Source organism: Channa argus, chromosome 2 (assembly GCF_033026475.1).
Source record: "Channa argus isolate prfri chromosome 2, Channa argus male v1.0, whole genome shotgun sequence".
In the NCBI taxonomy this organism is placed as follows: domain Eukaryota; kingdom Metazoa; phylum Chordata; class Actinopteri; order Anabantiformes; family Channidae; genus Channa; species Channa argus.
This window is the reverse complement of record NC_090198.1, coordinates 30,907,243-30,933,275: the sequence shown is the minus strand read 5'-3', so window position 1 is coordinate 30,933,275 and position 26,033 is coordinate 30,907,243. Positions and strand designations below refer to the sequence as shown.

General features: G+C 41.2%; 1 protein-coding gene across 3 annotated transcripts; it reads left to right on the top strand.

Moving 5' to 3' along the window:
• The first annotated feature begins 1,258 nt into the window (after positions 1 to 1,258).
• LOC137107837 (annexin A2-A-like) lies at positions 1,259 to 12,628 on the top strand. Of its 3 annotated transcripts, none has more exons than XM_067491894.1 (13): positions 1,259 to 1,411; positions 4,183 to 4,244; positions 5,458 to 5,551; positions 7,141 to 7,235; positions 7,564 to 7,677; positions 7,929 to 8,019; positions 8,770 to 8,849; positions 9,135 to 9,194; positions 9,355 to 9,448; positions 10,578 to 10,673; positions 11,137 to 11,195; positions 11,290 to 11,412; positions 12,411 to 12,628. In XM_067491894.1, exons 2-13 carry the CDS (start codon positions 4,194 to 4,196, stop codon positions 12,468 to 12,470), a joined length of 1,017 nt encoding a protein of 338 aa, XP_067347995.1. In that variant the 5' UTR covers positions 1,259 to 1,411; positions 4,183 to 4,193; the 3' UTR covers positions 12,471 to 12,628. The 3 variants fall into 3 exon arrangements, with proteins under 3 accessions (XP_067347995.1, XP_067348004.1, XP_067348011.1); XM_067491903.1 differs by lacking the exon at positions 1,259 to 1,411 and adding an exon at positions 1,418 to 1,561; XM_067491910.1 differs by lacking the exon at positions 1,259 to 1,411 and adding an exon at positions 3,342 to 3,435.
• The last annotated feature ends 13,405 nt before the right edge of the window (positions 12,629 to 26,033 follow it).

The following is a 26,033-nucleotide window of genomic DNA, read 5'->3' as shown; positions in this document are numbered from 1 at the left end:
TTAAAGCACATACTTCTATATATCTTTTCCATCTTTAAAACTCTAAACCAGAGCATAAGCTTCCTCTAACCCTTTCAAATAAGGGTTGGGATTTTAATTTGAAAGTTAGGGAAACCGGATCTTAGGGTAAAAAAATTATGAACGAAAATGAGACTTTATCACTGATCCAGCTTTGTTGTTCAGCTAATTCTCTTCCTCAGTTCTTTCTGCTCATTGTTGTTGCTGAAACTGTGCCAGAGGTATTTTAAATGCTTCCCAACAGCTGGATGTGATTGCCCAAACTCTGACTTCCTGTTTTGTTCTGAGACTGTAGGGAAGTTCATCTAAAGTTTCAGTTGTGTTGATTTTCACTGTCTCACATGCAAAACAGCAGATTCTGAACAGGTCAGTGACCTTTGTCTTTTCCTTTTGGTGGTACAGAGATTGGGCAAGTGGGGGAACCAGAGAATGTGTCTTTTATTACTGAGAAACCAGGTAATGTTTACCTGAGTGATAAAGTGGGTGTGGTGGGGGGAAGAGGAAAGGGGAGGGGTTTTATGGGTCTGAACAGGAATCTTGGGCGATCATTCATGCACACTGACGCCTCCAGTGAGTTCAAAGGTGAATCACTGCAGGAGGTGACCGCACTGAGGAAGGTGGGAGTCCAAGTGGTCTGTGTCATTACCTGTGTTCCATTACCTGTGACTCACACCTGCAACACAAATGTTTAATGTATTTTTAGACTAATAATGTCCCACTGTTGCAACAAGGCTGGGCCATTTCCAAAAGCAGCCTGGCAACCACCTGCCAACAAAGGCTCCAACATGTGGACGGTTCACTGCCCACATATTCCATAATCCTTTGCATCCAGTTAACGCCATCACTAGATTGGAATGAAGATAATGTTGAGAACTCTGAAAACCTTCCGACCTTTTCCAAAAAGTTTGTTTTCAGTGACCTAAAATGCAACTTGTGTGGGGACAAACAGCCAGAGGAGAAGCTAAAAAAAATGCCGTGGTGTAAATTTAGACTTGGCGTCAGTATCAACAGCTATATTTAAATAATCACTTCTGCCTCGTTTGTGGCTGTAAATGGAGAATTCAGTTGTAATGATCCAATTTGACTTTGCAGTTGAGTTTTATGAAAAGTTAATTTGTAGGAGACAGTTGCATTGATGATACAGCATCAGTTTTATCCCTGAGTATGACACACAGCAGGGGCAGTGATTTGAACCTTACTGAGGAATTTCTGTCTAAGAGTTCACTGTGTTGAGCACTGAGTCATTCAGACAGTGTAATAGAGCAGAGAGGAGTGTGTGTGTGTGTGAGTCAGCTGGTATTTAAACACCCCACCCTGTCCCCTCCTGGATCATAACGGAGCTGCTGGTGTTGCTGCTGCCTCTCTGCTGCCTCTCTGCTGCTGCTCTCTGAAGGTAAGAAAAAGCAGAGCTACAGCTGTGAGTTTGTGCAGAGATTTAGTTTTACTGTGCTGGGAGAATATTTAATCGCTGCTCTCAGCCAACGCAACGTGTGTAACTGCTTCTGGTTCTTTTAGCTGCAAGAAACACATGTGGAACAAAGTGGTGAGTCTGAATAATCCTCGGTCATATGAAATGTTTTAAGACGTGGAAACTCATGCTGCTGGTGGCTGGGTGTGGCTGGGTACAGTCTTCCCAGTAGACCTGCTCTGCTCTCGGCCTGCTTGTCATTAGCAGAGTATCATGTTCATGCCGTTTACTGAGGGAGGATTACAGAGCGGTGATGGAGGGCTGCACTCATTATCTAGTTTATAAGACTCCACAAAGTCTGAAACTCGTTTCTTTTCTTTACTTCTGTCCCCTGCTGCTGGTTCATGGGCGTCCACAGAAGAGACAATGAAGACAACACTAACGTGTAATTCAAACTGCAGGAATATGAAAACAGAATTAGCAGGAATAAGAAAATGTTCCTAATGTAGGTTTTTATTTTGAAGCCTGCTAAATGCAGAGACATGATTAACTAAGTGTGAAGTGTGTTGGCTGTTTCAAAAACAACTCACATAAATATGATGAAAGCATGGACTTGAATATTTTTGTGCACACAAGAAACTTTTCAATTCTAGCCTTCAGAATAAGTGTTTTAATCCATAAACCAAAAGCACCAAGTATTGATCAGGGGACAAAACTTTGGAGTGGAAGTTCTGAAGACACAGCAGAGCTTTTAACTAATAACTGCTGCACCTTAATGGAAGCGGAGGAATCGTAGAAAGCGTTTTTTTCACTTTTGCTTTTTCTCATGATTTCCATGATTAGAAAGCTTTAAAAAACAAGCCCATTATTTGCAGCCCTGCAAGTCTCAATAGACCATAAACTTGTGACCATGCAGCCTGGAAGTCCCCGCTCAGGGCTAAAAGGACCCTGTTCAGGGACAGTCCCTAACTGTCTGACCTGTGCTGAGAAGCAATGGAAACATAGTGTAATGTTGTCACAGTAGGAGAAAATGGCATCTGACCTCCTGCTGTCTGCTGCTCGTCCTCTGACACACTGACCTTACAAAGGGTCTTTAATGAAGTACTGAACTCAATTGCAAGAGCAAATTGTGAGTCTACATGTTCTACAATTTACAATTTAAATCCTTCCAGTTATGAGGATGAAAGATGTTCACTGTAGAATTAGTTAATTTTCTTCTCCGAAGCAGAGACAAATGGAGCCATCCACTCCCAAAGATGGCTGCTGCCATTTCATGTCCATGTTGGGAACCTCAAGGAAATGCTGCATTAACAAACTCATCATGTAAAATATACTGTATCAAAGCAGGCCTCTTAGTTGTAAGTACTTCTACACAGTTTTACTGTTGCTTTAGCTTAGGTTAAGCTTGGGAATGTGTCCTCCTCAACTGCATTTCTGTGTAAGAACATTTTCAAATGAGACGTTAGTGTGAAATCACAGCAAACAGATGAAAGATTGTTGGACTGGAACTTCAGAACTGTTTGTGCTGTTTGTGCTGCCTGTTGCTAAGTAATGAAAAACGCTGACCCTCACACACTTCCTGTTAACATACTGTAGGAGGATCAAAGGTTGAGACACATATCCAGTGTGATTCAAGAGAGTAAACTCTGGTGTCCTCCTCTGTTCAGAGTTTACTAATCATTTTACAACACAGTGTGTGTTGAGTAATTTCATAACATACTTGTGTTTGCACTGTGATCCATGTTCCTATCTGCAGCCTCCCCTCAGAAATGCCCTCTGGCATGCCCCAGTCAATAAATCAAACACACCTATCTGAGCTCCCACTCAAACAGGTTTACAGCCTGCTGGACTCTTAATCTGGACTCTGCAGCTCTTTGTTTGTGTGCTGGTATAAGTAGAAGTTACTTGGATAAGCAGCAGTAGTTAAGGTCATGAGTAGAAAAGAAGAAGGATCCAGTTCATGTCAACATGATTTTATTGGAGCGGATTTTTAATGTATTCATCAGCTGGTAAAGATGGAGCTGATTACAATGTATTTTGCATAATTTATGCAAATCTGAAGAGTAATTAATTACTAACACTGTCAAAAACGTACAGTAAAGAAAAGTAGTGGTAAGTTCAAGTTTGAAGTAGCAGAAATATCATTACATTACTAAATGTTCCTAGTTACTAACGTCCACTTAGAGTTAATGAAATGAAAACAAAATAACCAAATACAATAAAAATAAATGAAACAATGAAATTAATTAAAAAATAGTCAGGAGAGTAAAAACGTGTCCTATAAGCAAAAAACAAAAATCAAAATATATTAAATGTAGAAATAATAATACATAAAACAAAAAAAAAATAAAATTCTGTATAAATTTAATTCAATGTGAACATTGAAGAAATTTTTTTCTTCAACAAACATTTTAGTTTGACTGAAATTTCCGGAGTGATCTTAAAACACTAAGTCAACAAACAGGCGTCAGTCCACTGAATAAAAAAGAAAAATCAGTTGTTTTTAACCCAGTTTAAACAGTTTTCATGTGATTGTGTTTAAGATGATTGTTTGCTGCTGTCTGAAGTAACTGGATCTCTTCAGATAAATCAAGTCACTGTGAGACAATGTGATTTTCAATGTTTCTTGCTCTTCTGTAAATGATAAAGTGATCAGCAGATTGGCTGATAATGAAAATCAGTAGGTGAGTGTAACATTCACAGACTGAATAACTGAGGACGGTTGGTTTCAGCTGCTCTAACCTGTGTCTCTGCAGATTAACTCATCATGGCGCTGGTTTCCGAGTTTCTGGGCCAACTGACGCTGGCGTACGGAGGGGTGAGTCAGCTTCAAACATTATTCAGTACCCTGTATCTATCAGGGTGGTGCTGCATTGTCGAGGTCGCTCTGGGATTGCAACAAAAAAGTCCCACTAACACCCAAACAGATCTACATCACAAACCGAATCACCTCAAAATCACCTCACCATCATTTACTACGGAGGTGAAGAAGGTGAAACTGTCAGTGTTATATTATCAGAACATGAACTTGGTCTCTTTCCCACAGGGATTTTATCATCGATAATTTTCCTGTCTGAAGCCCTGAAAGGATCTATGGGTTTTACAGCTGTCGTGAAGGTGTAGATTGTTCTCCACTCAGAGTTCATCTCAACAATCACAGATAGTCAGGATAAAGTCCTGCAGAGATAGTCAGTGACTCATTCTGACACAGTAAAACGTTCACAGATGGAAACGTTTTCACTGCAGAAACCCTTCATCTGTCTGCTGATTGTATTTATCTTTTCATCCAAACACAGAAAAAGATGTTTTTCTAGAAATTTGATGTGAGAACTCGTCATTCTGGGTTCACCGTGGTCTCCTGGTGCTGTGAGCTGTGCATTCTGCACTGAGCAGAGACACTAAACCGAGTTAGGGCGTAAAAGCTCAGTGATACTGAGACACATGTAGCAGATCTAACGTTCGTGCACCATCTTTTTGTTCGCAGTGTATCTAAGCTGCGGCAGAGAGCAAAGGCTGACGGGAATGTGGTTACGTTTTTCAGCTATTCGACCTTTAACCAAAGTACAGGACAAATGAAAAGTATTGGCAGTTACCACCAACAATAACATGTTAAATGTCCTCTAATGACGTGAGCAGGGGGGGAAACGGTGAAGTGGTTACAGAGCGACTGTGTTAGGACGAGGGTTAGGTCCAAAAACACTGGACTTTACGACTGGAAACCAAGGCTGGAGTCCAATGTGAAATCTTTTTTTTTTTTTCCATGACCGTTCCTAAACGTTAATCACGTCCTGAAACGTAAGCAAGTATTTTGGCTCAACTGGGCCCAGCCAGACTATGGCTGTTCAATGTTCCAGCTGCGACACCTGTATAATATCTGAGACACACCTGGCAGTGAAATCTGTGTCGGACAGTAAAGAACAACGAGTAAATTAAATCACAGCCAGAAATGTGCGTTTTGTGTATTTAAGTCTTAATAAGGGAAGTGGACCTGTGTCAGCAGCGGGGATGACACGTGTCTCTGTCCTCTGTAGGAAGAAGAGCCCAAATATCCCACTGTGGTGCCAGCACGGGACTTTGACCCAGCCAAAGATGCTGCCAGGATCGAGACGGCCATCAAAACTAAAGGTGAGGCAGCCCATCAACACGACACCACAGACTCTGAGCTACGCAACTGAGACCTGGCTTCTCCATCACAAGATATGAGTTTCAGTGAGCAGAGTGTTTCAATTGGCACAAAAGCTTGTTTTTTTAACCTGCATCAGGTGTGTTCAGTCCATCAGCAGCTGGAAGACACCAACTCAGATGACGGTGAAGTGGGGGAAAACAACGTGAAGTGGTGTCTTCCAGTTTCTGATGGACTGCACACGAACCATCAGAGGACGGGTCCTTGAGGACCAGGACTGAGAACCACTGGGTTAAGTGAGACAAATGAAACCCTCATTAATTTCTGTTACTGAGTGGAAACATGATGGAGTCAGAGCCATGAATGGACAAATAGGTGACAGTGTTTGATGAAAAAAGCACCAAAACACAGCATTTGGTCAAACACCCAAATCCTGATTTGCGACAGTGTTGATAATCAGAAAAAAGCCTGTTTTTTCTGCACTGCGTTCTTTAGAAAAGCTTGTATCCTATTTTTACGTGAGCTCTGCCTATGGAAGCAGATTCCTGCCCTGTCTCTCTCAGCACATTTGATGCTGTTACAGTTCGATATCAGATCCCTGACTGGCTCCTGTCCATGTCTGAGCTGGTCAAACCACAGCAGCAGGTTTTCTGACTGGAAACTGACTCACGTTGGAGGAATTCTCTGCAGATTTCACTTAAAAACCTGCGCAGAGCACCGCACTGTGCTGAACTGTGTGAGGTAATCCATCCTCTGAAGCACATCGTGCAGGTCAGACTCCTCCATCTCCGTTTGTGTGCGCGGCTGCAGGGATTTCGTTGTGACTCAGCTTCCTGTATGTGAGCTGCAGGAAAAGCAGGACGTCCCTGAGCAGAGGGAAGAGTTTCCACCATTATGAAACAAAGAAACAGCTGCTGTTAATCACAGGATTCTACCATGCAGTCTCCACAAAGACCCACTGGCTGCTTTCATTTGAGTTTGTCACAGAAACAACATGAAGGCACTGGAGGCATCAGGAGCAAAAACATTTACTGGAAACTAGAGAACTGATCTTCCAAATTCAACTCCTGTGTTAGTATCACGTGTGTGTTTTTTTGGCTGTGGACAGGGACAATAACGGACCCTGCATTTATTTCTGATCAGCACAAAGAAGCGGCAGCATTAATATTAAAGAACAATGAAAGTGTTAGAAGTTTTTTAAAACTGAAAAAGTTTGTCTTATGTCAAACCACATCACCAGGTGATGCCTGCTGCAGCAATATGGAGCCATAAAACTGATAATGACAAATCATTTCTGTTTTTGTTTATTACGAGTAGAGAAATTATCAGTTTATTTATCAGGAGGCCGTGTGTGGGGTCAAGTTCCCAAAATGCACTAAAATAGTTCCATAGAAAAACTGAACCCAAACCCAGAGTAACACGAATACCCAACCACCAATCCATGTTCAACCATGTTCATCACTGAACAGGGAAGATACTATATAACAATTATCATTATGATTATTATCATGCTACTTAAAATGAGTGTGCTGATGAACAACTCTAAACATAGGACACAAACATGACTCTCTCCATCATCTGTTCCTTGCAGGGGTGGATGAACAGACCATCACTGACATCCTGACCAGACGAAGCTGCGACCAGAGAAGAGAGATCGCCTTCGAGTACGAACGACTCGCCAAGAAGGTGGAAAATGTTTCTCATTATACATGTTTATGTGGTGTTAGACTGAACCACCAGATCCTTCAGGAGCTTTATTCTAGTCATTGGTCTTAGTTTAGTGGTGGATTTAGTGATTTGGGGGCTGCAGACTTGGAGCCTCATCTGTGCTTTATTCTGACGATAATTTTGGAATTAAGGAGTTTTGTATTTCTGGACTTTCCTACACGGACTTCTGCCTAAATGTAATCAATTAGGTACCAGGCTTGAACATTTTAACAAGAAAATAAATTGTTATGCATTAAAACATTGTATTGCACTTCTTGCCTGTTTTAATGCCTGTGTTCATTTTCAGGATCTGAACACAGCCCTGAAGGGGGCGCTCTCTGGCTCCCTGGAGCATCTGATGTTGGGTCTGATGAAGAACACCGCTCAGTACGATGCCTCCGAGCTCAACGCTTCCATGAAGGTCAGATGCTAACATTTGCATTTAGTTTGTTTATTATTATGACTGAAACAAGAATTTATAGAGCAATGTGAGCCACTGACATCTATGGAAGACGCACACAGCTATGAGAAAACTGAGACATATCCAAAGTGTTTTACCTTCTTGATGCTTGGAAAAAAAAGCCCGTATCCATTTAGTTTGACGGTGTCATAAAAAGCAGTGCTACATAAAACATGTGCTACCTGGTCTTAGCTCGTGGTGTTTTTGTGCAGGGGCTGGGGACAGATGAGGAGACCCTCATCGAGATCGTCTGCTCCAGAAGCAACAAAGAACTGCTGGAGATCAAGAAGGTTTACAAAGACAGTGAGTGTTCTTCTGGAAACCTTCAGTGTCAGTCACAAAAGGAAATAAAGACTTACACCCACAATGAGGAATGAACAGGAAAAACAAACATATTCATTCATTAGTTTCATGATTATAGATTATTCAGTGCACATACAGATATATTATAGATGTTATATACTATTATCAAAACCCACAAAAGATTAATTTGAAACACTATTGTAGTCAAGAATAAACTAATACACAAGGTTAATCTGAAAGTGTAAAATGTGATCCATAGATTATTTTTGCACAACACTTAACTAAACTAATTCCAACTGAAACAAAAATACATTTAAAATTTTTTAAGTAAAACTGAATGGAAAATTGAATTGAATCCCAAAAGTTTTATCACGGTAAAAAGTAATTTAAAAATGTTTAACACATAATGTTTCCGGGCTTTTTGCTAAATCATAATTAGATTTTTTTCACATTTATTTATTTGTACTTCAGTCTAATATTGTGTGGAAAGTTTAGAAAAGCTGCAGGATTATTTAGTTTTATTCCCATTAGTGTTTGCATGGAGCCACAGGTCCCCCCCCCCCCCCAAAAAAAACTCCACATTTTCATCTGGAATCCTGTTAATAATCTTAACAATGATATTTATCGTTTAGCGAGTGAAATGCTGCAGCTAACTAACGTAACACTAACTAAGTGTCTGAGCTGTTGGGGCTAATATTAGCTTTAGCATGAGTTTACTCAGAGTATCTGTATTTGTACTTTTCTCTGTAGTGTTCAAAAAGGATTTGGAAAAAGACATCGCAGGAGACACATCCGGTAACTTTGCCAAACTTCTGCTGGCTCTGGTTCAGGTGAGTCCAGGACCCAGGACAGATCCTGGTCTTAATAAATAACAAATCCCTGTTGATTCTGGATCGATCCAGTTTTACATATACAACCAGATCATTTTCATATCGAGAACAGTTCTGTTTGATTGTTTTAAGCATTTTAATATTTCATATGTAATTATGATTGATAATTATGATTGGGTTATCAAAGTATTATAAATATTCTAAACATTTAATTCTTTTGAAGTGTGTCATGTTAAAAATATTTTCAGACATTGGAAAACACATCAACGTTTTTTTAATTCACAGACAAAGAGAGATGAACCCTCCAACGTTATCGACTATGAGAAGATTGATGATGACGCCAGAGTGAGTCCAAGCATCTACATATTTATATAGAAAGATTCTTTGAAACCTGTGGAAAAAATGTAGCAGTTCTGTTCTGATGAGCTGGTTTGATGATGATCAGTATTTCATGAATCATTCAGTGATTAACTGAAATCCTCTTTGTCTCATGTGACCCTCTCAGAGTCTGTATGAAGCCGGAGTGAAGAGGAAGGGAACTGATGTGATGACCTGGATCAGCATTATGTCCCAGAGGAGCGTCCCCCACCTGCAGAAAGGTGAACCACACCTTCAGCACTGACAACACAAACATGTAAAAAATAAGAACATTTGTCTTTGTGTTGTAAAGAAACAACACAAACAAGTGCCAAGATATTAGCCATAACATTATGACCACCTGTGCAATTTAATGCGACAGCTGCCTTGAATTCTACATTTACACGGTTACATTGTTCTTATTTTTTATGTTGTCTGAAACTGTCAGAAAGGTGATAATTCTACTATCTGTTCATTATTAAAAGAATTTTGTTTTAAATTTATGTTAATAAATAAAATCTTCATAGCTGGTGGTGGAGTCATACTGGAGTGAATTATATTAAGACATGGTTCTAATGTTTTGGCCATGCGACTTAAAATGAATCAAAGATCAACGGGATTCGGCTTTTCCAGTCAGGGGTCCCTAGTGGGACGTGTTACGCACGTTGAGTTTTTCTGCTGGATGCCCTTCCTGCATGTCAGGCATAAGTTGGCCAACATGCAGGTATGGATGACGTTTGCTGAACTTTTCCGGTGCAGAAAGTTACTAACGTCATATTTCAGAAATGAGCAGGTCATAATTGACCTGAAATACTAGCATTACCACACTAACACACACACAGGACCTGTCAGTCATTTAGCCTGAGAATTCACCAGCTGGCAGTTAATAAAACAACAACCTCCCAGAATGTTGGCGCAGTCTCAGTGTGTTGGGTGACACATGGAAACAGACTGGACTAACACTTTTAATGTTACGCTGCTATTTATTGTGAAAGACCTACAGTTAATGTTTCAAGCATTTTCAAGCACTTTATCCAAAATTCATGCACATTTCAGGCCTTGAAAACAACATTCAGGTTAAAGCATTTTCAAGGAATTTCAGCACCCGTACGAAGCCTGATCTAAAATATTACATCAGCACATTGAACTTAGAAAGGCTTTAAGTTCAATTCCAAACTTTCTCCTGATATTTACTCGATGTTTTTTCCTTTCAGTTTTAACAACGTTGCTTTTATGTCCGATGCCAATGTTACGGTTTTCCATTTATCATATCTTTCTTAAGTCTAACTGTGACTTTTTTAAGTTAAACACCAATGCAGCATTTTTCTTACAGTTCCTGTTTTCACGTGTGTTGTGTGTGTGTGTGTGCAGTGTTTGACAGGTATAAGAGCTACAGCCCCTACGACATGAAGGAGAGCATCAGGAAGGAGGTGAAGGGAGATCTGGAGAAGTCCTTCCTCACTTTGGGTAAATTCTCAAACTCCTCATCAGTACCAGGCTGCTTTTAAAGGACCAGTACACTGTGATGTTCACATGTGGCTCTAATAAAACGCCAAGACATTTAACTCAGTACATATTTCAGTCATTTCACCGCAGATGGCAGCAGATTACGGACTCTTTTGTCCTGTTGATGTTCAAGCTAAGACATAATCGATCCCTCCCATGAGAGTTGCTAACATTTCCACTACAAACTCAGATGTATGTGTACAAAAAACCGAATATATGTGAAAGTCGGCTCCAGGACACTGCTGGGATGTTAGTTATCGTTATTAGTTAAGTGTGGCGTAAAATCAGGTTTGATGACTGAAAAGCACCAACCACTTATTACATCTATATGTAAAATGTAGAAATAAAATGAGACTGAAGCTTTAACTAAAAAGAAACGTGCACTTAATGATGTATTAAAGCTGGATCTGTCTTCTCTTCACAGTGGAGTGCTTCGAAAACAGGCAGCTGTATTTTGCCAACAGACTCAGCGAAGCCATGAAGGTAATTTTTTTTTTTTTTTAATTTGTTTCAGTCAATAACAAGAAAAAAACCTACTGACCATGTTAATGCTGGAGATCTGTGTTTTCCTTGACAGAGTAAAGGGGCAAAGGAGAAGGTGGTGACCAGGATCATGGTTTCTCGCTGTGAAGTCGACCTGATGAAGATCAGAGCAGAGTTCAAGAGGCAGTACAGGAAATCGCTGTACCAGACCATCGCTGTGAGTCCGTGTGTGTGTGTGTGTGTGTGTGTGTGTGTGTGAGTCCGTGTGTGTGTGCGTGTGTGTGTGTGTGTGTGTGTGTGTGTGTGTGTGTGTGTGTGTGTGTGTGTGTGTGTGTGTTTGTGGTAAATCCTACACAAACAAAGACAAGTAAACACAATGCACAGGAATCTGCTACAGACATGGTGGAAAAATTCCTTTTTCTTTTTTCTCATTTTCAGGTACTTTTACTGAAAATTGTACTGATAATAATTATATCAGAACAAATAAATAATTGTATAACAAGTTGCTGTTTCTGAAAGGAAATTTCAAATAAATAAATAAAGTACAAATAAGTATATTTTTTATAAAGCCCAAATATTATAACTTCGTGGCTTTTAGTTTTATTACAGTTATAAAATCTTAAAAAACGCATTGGTTTATTTGTACATGTGAGAGATATTTAAGTAGAAAAATCACTATTATCTTATCTAAAGAAAGCATTTTATTTGAAAAGGGTTTATTCAACAAAACAAAACTCTTGTTTTAATTTTGAATCATACACAAAATTTTCTGAATAGTGTTTATAAGATACATCTGTCTTTGCTTATTGCTGTGTAAGTGTGTACTTAGTCTCATTTACAAGTATAAAACATAATGAAACTTTGTCGACATACTTTACTGTATTTTATACATATACATAGAATATGAAAAGTAACTATACTTATACCATAAATGTAGTGGAGTAAAAATTCAAGATTTGTCTCTAAAATGTAGTGAAGTTAAAAGTATGAAATACCAAGTACAAATAGCTTAACAATGAGAGAGAGAATATTACTTGAGTAAATGTACTTAGGTACTTTTCACTACTGCTCATAATGCTGTACCTTTTTAATTTTTATATTGCAGTATTCATACTTTTACCAAGTAAAATATGACAAATCGTCCCGCACTGTGTGTGTGTGTGTGTGTGTGTGTGTGTGTGTGTGTGTGTGTGTGTGTGTGTGTGTGTGTGTTAGGAGCACACTAAAGGAGACTACCAGAAGGCCCTGCTCAGCCTGTGTGGAGGAGACGACTGATACCTCACCTCTGTCTGAAGGCCGCTGGGTTTGAAATGTTAGCTGACTGCAGATCTTTCTTACAGTATTAAAACTTGTTGTTTTACACAGATCAGATCGTGTCACCTCCGTCTGTCTGAGCATTTTCTGTTTCTGAAATAAAACAAATTTCAACTGTTTGTGATTGTTGTTACTGTTTGAGCAAACGACCACCAGAGGGCAGCAGAGACACACAGACTGATTTATATCAGTGAGCGTTTCAGTACTGACTAGAGAAATATGAGGCCTAGTTTGCAGCTTTTAAATACGTTCTATCTTTTTAATAATTATATACCTTTCAGATAAATACAAAACCTGTGGTTCCTTGATTTAAAAAAAATAAATCACACGGTATAGTGACTAAAGTTGTGAGATAAATGTAAAAAAAACCAACATAATTCTCTCTGAACTGTAAAGGTGTAGAACTATAAAGTGAATAAAAAGTAAATGTCTTTACTCATTAAGAGTCAAAATGGCCAAATTAAAAGTACTCGTATTTCCATAATAAAGTCAGTGTCAGTTTTCTCCTGAGAACGATCCGGATCGTCAGTGTTTGCTGCATCAAAGTATTTGATGGAAAAATATTGGTTATTAATGACACCCCAGTAGACTCACATAGACACATATTTGGGATGCAGCCTCACATTAATTCAAAGATAAAACGATTTCTCTGCTGCTGCTCCTCCAGGTTGTTTTTCCTTTAATGGTTCGTATGTTTTGCATTGTTTGTTTGCTGCTAATTTTTTAATTAAAGATGCTAATTTTACCTCCAGCAACACTCGCTAATTTACATTTCTGCTGCGGAAAAAAAACACGTTCTGCTGTTTATACAGAGAGAAAAGAAATGGGGATGTATGGAAGCAGATGAAGGTCTAAAAATGTAATTAACTCCGAACACTTAAGGTGGAAATAGGCAAACCAATATTTGTAGCTCTGACATATTTTACTCTACCTAATTTATAACTTCTGAATTATTCTTTCACCTACCTCAAGTAGGGACACATCCCAATTTGATTGTATTTCTTCTTTTTCTTTTTGTTCTTTACAGCCACAGTTGCTCCGTTCATTAAACACATTTGTCTAGGCAGAAGAACACACATGGTTTTCCATTCTTGCAGAATTTGTTTAACTTTAGTACTTGTACTCTGTATTGGTGAGTACCAAAAAGTACTTGTACTCAGTTTCGGAAAAGCGGTTTAAAAACATCCCGAATATCAAGTATCTCTATTATCAGAGTAGACACACATTATCATTCATGATGGCATGAATCACTTTTTAAAGGAAATATATTATTATTGTTATAGTAACAACAGTGAACTCAGTGTCAGGTTCAGGTTTGTTGCTACATGACATGGTGCACTATTCTGCTGGAAGTATCCATCAGAAGATGGGTCCACTGATGTTATAAAGGGATGGACATGTTAAGTTATTCACACTAGATGACGTTACACTGGGAAACACACCGGCAGACATGAAAAGCTTAGCAGACCAACCAAACCATGTTAGGGGAACCAGACAAAAAGAGCATTTATAGAACTTACAACTTGGAAAACATTATTTTGAGAAACTTTCCAGCCTAAACGTGACGTCAGAGGACAGTGGTTGGGTTTTTCTTCTCTTCCTGTTACCCGACCTCAGTGCGTTATTTCTGCAGACTCTGAGTACAGAATGGTGTCTGCACAGTAGCATTGAGATGTTATTAGCCATCTGCTGCCAACTCAGGTTGTGCTTTTCCTGAGGTGGCAAAGACCTGTGGACTTTCTGAAGTCTTTCTGATCTCTGTTCTTGTGTGAGGAAGCACAAGTTGTCTCCACAAACAGCAGGTGGAGGTGCAGGAGTGATCATGTTTCCTCCTTCTCTCCATTATCTCTTTGGTGCCTGAGTGCTGGACACAGATGTGATGGCAAAAGGCCTCACACATTGCTGCTGCAGGTACAATGGATCACTGAATGTTTGCAGAGACAAACACAGACGGCACAGACATGGAAAACTCCCAAACTTTCCTTCGACCTTTTGACTCAAAGTGGGTTTTTCACAGTGATGAAGATATGAAGCCAACAAACAAGACACTAAAGATAGTGTCTGTTTTCTATATGACACTGAGTTAAAACTCTACTCTAACAGCCTCCAGATTTATTATCATTTAGTCATAATGTTGATGTGAACATTAGCCTATTGTGCAGCTTTTATGTTTATTACCAATAAAAGATTAAATATGGTGCAAAGAGACAAAAGACTGCTTCGTGAAGTGAAGAGAGATTTATTGCTGGACTGATTAATCTGATGATCCTAATAAGGGGAGATGCTGCTGTATTTCACTCTCCTCCCTGAGGATGCAAATCAAGCCGGGAAGGCATCAAATCCAACTGAGCAAGTGAATCAAGAGCTGCTGAACTGTTTGTAAAGGGGGAGACGTCAATGACTGGGTACAAAACTCAAAACTGTCTAAGAGTACAAACACACACAAGAAGCTTATTTTTATCCAGAGCGTCCAGCTACAGTCTCTGTCCATCTGTCCATGTGTTTGCAGCCTGAACATTTCCTTTAAAAGGTGAAGCAGAGGAGCAGAGAGAGATGAGGATGAAGTATTCAATCACACTGCGGTAATTTGTGTTTGATTTGAAGCCATCTGTTGTTTATCTATATGGTTCATTTCTATGGAGCACGTCTGAAACCATATGTTTATGAATTATTTGATTGACAGAAAATTACAACATATCAATTGTGATAATTAATCACTTTGTTGTTAAGACATTTTCTATTTTCATGAATATTTGCTCAATTTGCATCAGTTAAAGCAATGAATCTGAAGACATCCTCAGAAATTATGTTTTATTTTAGTTGCTTATGACTTAAATGTTGTTGTAGATGAATTGATTAAAAATAAAGATATTGTATGGAGATTCAACCAAACTGTTTTATTAAAATTCTTAGATTAGAAATTGTTTAAAAAAAACCTCAACATATACTTTTCTGTGTGAAACAACTGCTGCTCTTTTCCATTTTCCTGGAGAAACCTTCTCCGGGTCATTAACATTTAAAAGGTTTCACCCTCATATGACTTTTCAGGTAAATCTGACAGATTTTAATCCAGTTGACGTAAACGTCTTCAGTCCTGTCAGAGGATCAACATCAGGTTGTAACGTTGAACCTTTTTCATATCGTGTCCTTCAGAGACAGATGGACAGACACATGAAATTTTCTCTGCCTCACGTCTTGTTTGGAGCTTCATGACATCACACGATCGACAGGTAAGAACCCAGAGATTCCTTTCGATGAGGAGGTCTCACTTTGTCTCTTTTTCAAGAAACAGTAAGTGTGGAAGGCTGGACCTGCAGACAGCAGGAAAAACTAGCCCTGACACAGAAATGATGATTGCAGCAGCTTCCATGATTGTGGAGGCTAATAACAAAGATATTCTTTTTCTTCCATAAATGCTTTGATAACTATCATTGATTAATATCAATTCTGGGCCAAATGCACCTCCTCACATCATCCCCTTATGTTGCAAACTTATTCTATTTGATTTGGCTGGAAAATGTATTGGTAAATGCTTGAAGAACAACATATGTTGTTTGTCTTCTACCAAAATGTCTGATTGTGCAGCAACATCCAGTTGTTTATGATCAGCTCACGCTGACATGGTCCTTCACAGACAGATGTTTTAATGAAGCCACAGCACCTCGAGTGTCGACCTGCTGACCTGCAACACAGTTATTTGTTTAAAGCAGAGCAAATTCTCAATTGTCACACTCCTATAATCCCATGGCCGGCCCCTTTCTTCAGTCCCCCCCCCCACACACACACACACACACAGCCAGACGTTCAGATGAAGTGGAAATCACCACGACAGCCACTCCAGCATGAACCAAATGTCAGCCTCTCGTCCTCAACGAGCTGCAGAGAAGGTAATTACAGCTGCCGCTCGTGTGTCCACCTCAACCTTTCAACTTGTCCTCTGACCGCTGGCGTAGAAACCGCAGGAAATATGACACGACGATCTGTTAAATACAACAGATCTGAGTTTGAGGTGTGTTCACCATAAGATCCACAGTGTTTCTGGAGTTTAAAAGTCACCAGGAAATGAATGAATGAACTGACAGGAAGTATTTGCTGATAACGGGTGACATGACCCCTTGGGGGTCTTTCAAGTGTTGTTCTCTGTGATGCCGAAGAGGACAGGAGGACAGGAGGACTGGAAACAGAGCAAAGTGTGTAAAAGGTTTCCTATAAACTGTTCAATTTTCACATTTGATGGCTGCAGACTGGTGCAGTTCTTCAGCCAAAAGGTGAAGACATGTGGCAGGTTAACAGAGACACGAGCACACGGAACAACAGGTGGGTGGAGCTGGGCACAGGTGTACAGATGAACCAGGAAATCCAGTGGCTAGAAAGCGAACCGAGCCCAGGCAACACACAAATCAAGTAAAAAAGAAAAACAGTCCAAAGGCAGTTGCAGCAAACTGGGAAAAACAGAAAAACATTTTATTTCTGCTTGAAAAAGTTGAGAACTAGGTTAAGTTGACTAAGTTAGGACAGCTAGGAAGTCCTGAGACAAGCACAGGCTTCACAGGTGAGGATGTGAAGACAAACACAATCAGCTTCTTTATGTTCTTTGTTGTTGTTCTAAGAAACTATCATTAGTCATCGTGAATCCCTGGAACCTCCAGAGATGATAATGGGCTCCTGGACCCCCTCACCCTGATCCCCCTCACCCTGATCCCCCTGCCAGCTCGCCTCAGGTTTAGTTTTAATGGTGGCTGCACATGAGGACAGTGGCCTTCAGCTCACTTTTCTTGTTTTATTTTCTTCTCCAGTTCGCAGAGAAAGAGTTTTTTCTCTTGTGTCTTTTTGACTATGTTGACAAAGGCTCTGAATCCTGATGCCTTATCACCTGCAACCAAACAAGTGCAATAATTATTTAGTTAAGCAGGTCACAGCTTCCTCATTACCAAACATACACATCAACAAAAAAAAACTGGCCGTGAATCACCTCACTTGTTCTTACAGCTGTGTGAAAGAAATTATCCTGAAAATCCCAAACAGAAAATGACTGCAACTGACTTCATGCATAATGCAGAAGAACAGATTTCAGTAAAACCATTTAGTGTCTTTTCAGCTGAAATCAAAGCTTCAAGTCATGAATTATGATGAGCGCACCAGGCTGCCACATGCACACTCCCCTGATCCGTAAAATGAACAATTAAGAAGTGAGCCGCTAATTAAGCGCAGAGATCAAGCGCCTCTCAGTCTTCGCCCTGAAGCAGGTTCCAACACCGGCCCTTTGATCAAAGCGACGCCAGAGGAACAAGCCCCGCGACGGCACGTTACCTCCGGCTAAGCGCACACGAATGCTCCGCTCTCAGGGTCCCAGCACAAAAGACAATGCTGTGTTTGGGCAAACGCAAAACTGACACACGCAGACAACACAACAAATATTTCCTGCTGAACAGGATCCATGAAAGCCGCCGCTTGTTGAATCATCATTACACACGTAAAGAAGAGGCAGCGACCAAAAGCACTTGTTTGTGAGTCAAAACAAAGACAACAGTTTCACACGGGGGGGTTGTTCTCTGCGACTCTGACGCTTTCATTCTGCTTCTCCAAAGCCAAATGCAAATCCAGCCTGGAACTTAGCGCTGGAACTTTCCAATTTTTATTGATGCCCGCCCACCGAGTTGCACATGTTTAATCTTGCCATTTCTTCTTCTGCTGCTGCTGCTCCTGTTCTCGGAGAACATGCAAAGTTTATCAGGGCCTGCATCCTGGCTTTCATGTCAGGCCTTGGCTCTTTGACTGAGATGCAGACAGACGCTGAAAGAGACTGAGGAGTCAGGTAGAAGCAGAGATAGCCTGCAGGCTTGAGTCAGTGCAGTGACGCCCGTGTGCGCTAATTCCCCCTGACGTGCTCCTGATGCCAGCTCTTCATTATAAATATTTTTAAAGGGGCTCCGACCTTCTGCGCGCCCCACCCGGGACCGGAGCGCCGCGTGCACGAGCCTTTGATTTCTGCTCCTCCGTGGGTTTCAGGCTCATCATAATGACAGCACCGCTTGACAGCTCCTCATCACACGCCTCTTGTCATCTTTTGTGGGAAGTTTTGCAACAATTAGCATAAATCTTTCATCTCCTTCCGCCCCGCGTCGTCCCTGCTGCTGAAACAGGATCCAGCTGAAAGGCTGACGCGTCCCAGAGATGTCACGGAGCGCTGCCGGAAAACGACAAACCTTTGTAAAGTGTACTTTTCTCCCCATTAACATACAAAGATGAAGCCGGAGAGGCAAACAGCCAAACACATGCGCCCTTTGTGGAACCTTTTATTGAACATATTTGGGAGCAAAGAGAGCAGAGTTTGATTACGACGCGAAAAGCCTCAGTCAATTGCGAGTATGCTAATGTCCCTGCTGCATTTAGCAGATATACTTGTACACATTATTTATTTCACACCAACTTATTTACATTCTAGATGGAAAGTCGTCCGCTGGAAGTTTACCGAGGGAATCATCGCTCCCCGCTGTGCAGTGTGCACCGCAGTGATGACAAGTAGCAGAAAGTCAAGAAACTTTCAGGTAAGTAGTGCAGAAAACTCACAGATTAGCTCCGTGTTCTGCACAAACTTTTATTTCACTCTGCAGATAATGAAGGTGCAGTAACATTATAAGGGCACGTAATGCTGCGCCAATTAATGTCTGTGTCTGTGCCCGCCTGCAGCCATCCAGCAGCAAAATTAAATATATACTTACATCTGATTTCAAAGGAGTTGTAAACCCTCTCTGGCTGCAGCGCCCACTGTGGAAGACTTTACTTAAGCTTGAGGAAGAGCATCATTAAAATTAAATCCAACGAAGGGAAGCGAAAGATTTCAGCACTGCTGCCTTTGGCTACTGCTCAGCACTTCAAAACAAACTGCTTGGGCAGAGTGGATCCAGCGCTTGTCGTTCACTATTTGATGTTGTTTGTAGCTCCCTCGCTGAAAGCTTCAGATGACTGAGGAAACGAAGCAAAAGCACAGAAGGAAAAGCTCTCGAGTGTTGAGCATGTGTGTCCACATGCTGTAGATGAAACTGGCAACATGTGGAAATCAATGAGGCTGATTAGTGAGAGACGTGCTTTGTCCAAACTCCCACTGAGGGGAAAAGTGAGGATCAACGTGGTGCAACGAGAAGAGGGTGGAGAAGGTTTCAGCTTAGAAAACGTGGCTATTATGAAGCAAAACTGCTGTTTGCATCTTGAGCCTCACTTTTAGCCCATTTGGTCAAATTATGTAGATTAGTAAAGTTTCGAACTGTGATCGGCTCCTGTTTACAGTGTAACCATGGATGTTCAGACAACCATCACTGGCTCACGGTGTCCATCGCTGAAGAAAACCTGAGAACATAATGGTTCTGAGGAAAGTTCTGTGGTTTTTGTACTGTGTGTGCACATCGATCAGCCACTTCAACCCCACAGATTCTACTTTATGAAGGTTCTTATTTCTCCGGTTCAAGTTAAAACTGTAGAAAGGTGGTGATTCTACTGTGTGTTTATTATTGAGGTCAAAGTGGGTGATGGATTCTACTCATAATACACTGGAGTGTTTGATGAGGTGGTTCCAATATTGTGGCCGATCAGTGTATATGTGTAAATATATGACTCTGCACACTGGATCAAAAAGCTCACTCATGTTTCTAATGTCAGACCATACAACTGTTCAAACATTTCTGACAGACCTGAAATTTAACCGGGCAGCCAGGAACCAGGAGCACAGCACTCTAAACATCTTGTAGCACGGAGTCCTGGGGTCGTCGTTACAAGCCATCTTATCCTTGTTGAGCCTGAGTAAGAGCTGTGGCCATTTTCCAAAAGTCCTCCTCAGGCTAAGAGACAGAAAAGCGAAGTTCAGGAAACTGAGGGGGGCTCAGAGGTTGCCCCTTTGTGCCAACATTTCATTGAGGTGTCTCCTGAGGTTTTACTGCTGCCACTATGATCCAATTCCACATAAGTGGAAGATAACGGTTTTACAGGTGAATGATAATGTTCAGTAACTGTTGTACAGTCTAGTGCAGTATGTGGCTAAATGGACAGTGTCTACTTTTCACCAGTGGTGAAAAAAATCCTGAATGCTGCTGCTCATGTTTTTAATAATTGTGATTATAAATCCTTGCTGACACTGGGGCCATGAAGGCCTCACATCATTGCAGCTGTCACCCACCGGGACTCTTCATGGATTATGAAACATAGCGTTTTTATTAAGGACAAGCCTTCACTTACTGAGGAGGAACAACCCTCCAAAATAAAGAGCCACACACACACAAGCAGAAACAAGCTAAACTTTGATTTAAACACTGTTTTCTTCACCTTGGAGTCACATCCTGCTGCTCTGTTAACATTTCACCTTCACTAATGTGCTTAATCACAGACGTCACAATAATATGATCTGTATCTTCACACAGGAGGACGCTGCTTTATTTCAATACATTTTTTCCGTATCGTTTTGATTATTTAAACACCGTTTTGCTCTAAATGTGATCCGAGTCTCAGTGGAGTGTCGTCTGTTGTCAGGCAGGTCAGACCTCATCATCTGTCAGTGGACCTCCTAACAAAGCCATCATGTAAATGGACTCAGTCAGCTGTGTCCCCCATCTCTGATCCTCCCGTCCCATTCATATATCATCAACATAATAGGCCCCATCTACCCCACCCCCCGCTGGGTGACCACAGTACACCCCCATCCACCGCTCCACCCACCTTCAGGCACCTACAGCAGCGGTGGGAGTTCTTTTTAAAAGAGATACGTCCCAGTGGGTAAGGTTCCACATACGGTCCATGGTTCCTTCAGTGACTGTTGGTCCACGCTGTGATGGACGTGAACACAATGAAATGAAACTGTTTCCCCGATGAAAATGTTAAACGTTCACAAAAATGTGACAGCATCAGGTTCTGTCTCTGTGCCTGACTGAAGTGATAAATGTGTCGCGGGGAGTCTGAACTTGCTCTGCAAGACATGTTCAGTTTCCAGGTCTGTAGATGTCAGGAGAAAGAAAACTCCATGTGCACAATTTTGACTTCATTCATTTTCAAATTATTGGTGTTTTCAACAGTGCTCATAGTCACTAAAACACTGAATTGTGTCTGTCAGTCTGCAACATGGATTAGCTTGTTTGTCTGTGCCAAGAAAAACACATCAATAGGACCCACAGCTCCACTGTGGCATGTTTCAATACCCCGATCAGGCATAACATGAACTCTGCTTTTACAATGTTGTTGTTTCTCCGTTTTTACTAGTTGAAACTGTCAGAAAGGTGATAATTCTACTATGTGTTTATTACTGAGCTCCTTCTGCCCCAGTTGGACTTGAGCTTGTGAAGTCTGAACTCTATGTATAGGAGTGCGAACGTGGCCTAGTCTCTGCTAAGAAACACCTGATGTATGTCCCCCCAAACCATCTGTGTCTTAATGTTCATCTTCTCCTGGGAATCACAACTTCTAGCTGGTTTCGACAGATTCTCACACACAGCTCAGTGCTGATCCTGTGGACTCACTGTCATCACATGGAAAAACAGAAAGTCCACACAACTATGTAATAAACACAGCAGTAAAGTGCTGTATACATCTACATCATCTTATTTTTGTTATTTTGTTGATATTTGATCATCTCAGACTCCATCCTCCATGTCTTTCTCCGCTGATTTGTCCTCTCATGGTCTCTCTTCCATCCTGCTGAAAGACTCCATCTCCTCCTCAGCTCTGAACAGGCCCCAGTGAGTTATTATTACATCCTGAGAATATGCAAATTGAAGCAGCTCGACGGTGTGTGTTTTTGATGGAAGAATACAAATCATCGCAGACATGACACTTTTTTAATTTTCCTGATGAATGTAAAGCTTCAGAAAGAGGAAGGATTGATGACGGGGTGTAATGAACTCTTTAGCACACAGAGACTCGCAGGCTTTTCATTACACCGTCCTGTGAGGAGACGCTCGTCCACAAATCTGTCCCGACCAGCTCATCGCTGCAGAGTAGAGCTCCTGTAGTGCTCGGGTGTTAGTTTCACTGACTGTTTACATGTCGGCATCACAATCCAGTTTTTGTGCAGTGTGCATCATTTTGTCAGCTTAGATAGAAAATGTTTTTAAAGGATCAGTGCAAACTATTACTCACTTTAATACCAAAGAACTCTGGAGAATACTAGCATTGGGAAACGCAACGGTATTGGTGCTAAATGAAAACAAAGTCACATTAAAAACAAGAAAACTGAGATTTGTGCTTTAGTGGAAGAGATTTTAAACACAGTGTCCACCAACAAAAATAAACCTGATCAGCTGACATGTTTTTTCTCAATATCTCTAATATATTACATTTAGTCATTTAGCAGACGCTACGAGGCAGCAAAAATCTAAGTCATGGAGAAAACTTTAAAGCAAAGTCCTATCAGAAAAGTGTTTGTTTCATGAGATGCAAGAAAGAACAGAAAGGATTTTTTAAAATTTTTTTAGCATAAGGAAAGTGTGAACGAGTTTTCAGCTGTTTTTTTGAATATTGGGAGTGAGGCTGCTGAGCGTGCAGTTTTCTAGCTCGTTCCACCATCGTGGGATCACTCAGCTGAAGAGTTTTGCTTGGTGTCTTCTGTGCTGTGTTGGGACCACCAGACGTCGTTTGTTGGCAGATCGCCGTGAACGGTAGGGAACAGGTTCCTGAACAAGGTGCAGTCCAAATGTCAAAGCCTCAAGTCCCTGAGCAAAAATGTTATGGCTGTGCCCAATGATCTATTTTCAATTTTGGTGACCACAGGCGCTACGTGGAAAACGGGTGGAAAACAGAATTATTGGGAGGAATGCGTTGGAGCAGCTGGAGTCATTAATGTCCACTTGCATCGGTTCCTCTCTCATTTAGGAGCATCGAGGGAGGGACGGAGACTGAGGTCTGGGAAAGTTTATCTCTGTGAACGACAATTTTTTAACAAAAGTGAACAAAACACTACAATTACTAAATGTTTAAAACTGCACGCAGAGTTAACAGGCTGCAGAACAGAACTTTATTCTATGTAATTATCAATTTGTTCAAGTCTCTGCAGACCAGTACAGAACAGGATCTAGTTCCCGTGTTTACGTTTGGGTTGCTGCCCCAGATCTGTTTAACCAATGATTGGACAGGATGATCCTCATGTGACTTCTCAAGATGTGTTTTGGTTTTTCACTGTGTGAAAAGAAACTGAACCACAGAGAAACCAGACCGAGGTCACAAACTGGTCCACTAATTTGAATCTGAGCATGAACCTTGAACAACAGGTTTGAAAATGGCTCTTAGTCTATCTTGGCTTGTTGGAAGTCCCTTTTTTGGCCATTTGGTTTTTGGTTTTAGGTTGTTTTGCATCATTTTGGTGTTTGCTGTGATTTGTTTCCTCTTAATTTTGTCGGGGGATCGAGATGCAGAACTACTAACATTTTATCTACTTTATGGTTCACATGGTCACAGTTCCATGTACTGTAGTCGGGAAGGAATCTCCCGTTGGCCTTTGTACTGCTGTGTGTGCGTGTGTGCGCATGCGTGTGTGTGTGTGTGTGTGTTTTACACAGAGTAATGGACTCCATTCATTATGAGGCCAGTTGATTTTCATTTACTCTCTTGGCTCCGACAATTAAAGGGAGCAGCTGAGGAGGTGATGGAGGGACCGGGACGCCCAGAGGTCGCCCAGCACTTTGAGTGATAAATTAAACACCATTATCAAGACTACATCCCAACCTACTCCCCCCACCCACACACACACACACACACACACACACACACACACACACACACACACACACACACACACACACACACACACACACACACACACACACACACACACAAACACAACCTTAACAGCACCTATGTGAACTAGACCTCAGCCCCCTTTGAAAAACTGGAAACTGGATTCCTTGCAATATGAAAATGCAGTTTTTTCCATTTTTAGAGACCCGGAGCTGCAAACCACAAATGTTTCCCAATTCAAAAAGGGAGCTGGTGGGACACGATGGCGGGTGAACAAAGCAATGGACTGTCGCACTACAGACATGAGCTCAACAGTCTTGACTGTGGTTTAGGAAATAAAAAAACTTTCTGTCAAAGTTAGAAAACGATGGTAAGTTGGTTTAAAAGGTGACTGTGAGTGATACATTTTTCCTTATTAAACCCACCAACAAACTGTCTCTAACCTTAACCAAATGCTGTGACAGTTTAAACACAACCATGAAACGGTTCATATTTCTGGATGTTGTTGTTGGAAATATGCGACATGCTGTCAACATATCTTCATTATTGAAATAGAAAACGTTTCTTTCCTCACAAAAGCTGTTTTCAGTGTGATTGTGTAGAAACATCCTTTTCGGGCTTGGTACGCTCGTGTAACTGCTTAGCAACAGTATCAAGGATGAAACTGACATTACCTACAACCCCCCAGTGCATCAAACAGGCGGCTAGTTGACTCGTCTGCTCAGCACAGACATATTTTATGCTGAACATGTACTGGACCTGGGCAGGTGATGAAATGTACATCGCAAATCTGCGCTAAGCGTGAATTAGCCTTTGGCAACGGTGCATGTCCCGCATACATAAAGTCGTCCTTATCTCCATCGTGTCACAGAAAACTGCAAGAATATGCTGCTAGCTTCCACAGTTGTCTCCACATACCAACAGTCCCCATATTCAAGTCTTCACGCTCATGGAGGGGCCAGAGGATTCAGCGGGACCAAACTCGCCCATTGAAATGTCAGCAGAGCTTATTTGACACCCGTAAAAGTGTCTTAAGTTTAGATGGATTTTCTAGCAGGAAGCTGCATTATTTAGGTGAAGAATGTGATGTGGCTTCTAGAAGTTGTAATGGTGCGTTTTCTAGAGACGGTGACAAGCCTGTACCTCTGAGGAACCAGGTCTATCCACACATGTCCACAGTGTCTCTAGATGTGGGTGGCTTTCACCTTCCTGATTTCCCTTGTCATGTCCTTTTTGTCTTTACTGTCATCTCTGGTTGTCCCTCTTGTTATACCACACTGTTGGCCCAGTCGTCTCATCACATCCTCTTGATTCTGTCACATATCTGTCCCCACATCATCCTTTGGCCCCTTGTTTTTCCCCCATTTTGCCCCTGATCTCACAGTCCTCCGCTGTCATCTGGTGTAGTTGTCCTTCTTCACATGTCCACTTGTAGGATCACCACAGCCTTTGTTTTACACGCCCCAGCACCACTTGTCTTTTTGTCCCTCTGTTGTGTAGGTCTGTGTCCAGCGGAGCCTCCTCCACAACTAAACACATATTAGTATTAGAGAGCAAACTAACACATTAGAGTGCAGCTCATCTGATGGGACGGACGGTGCAGCACAATTAGTCTTTCGGCGGGGGGACAAACACAATTACAGCGCAGCAATAAGCAAATGCCGAGGCAAGAAAAAAGAGAAACTCCTGACCTCTGCATCTCGCCACCATTTAAATGTTTGATGTCTCATTGAATTAGAATCACAGTGTGAAAGACAAAGCTAATGGAAAGGAGCCACAGACAGGCAATTCTGCTGATTGGGCCTGATATAA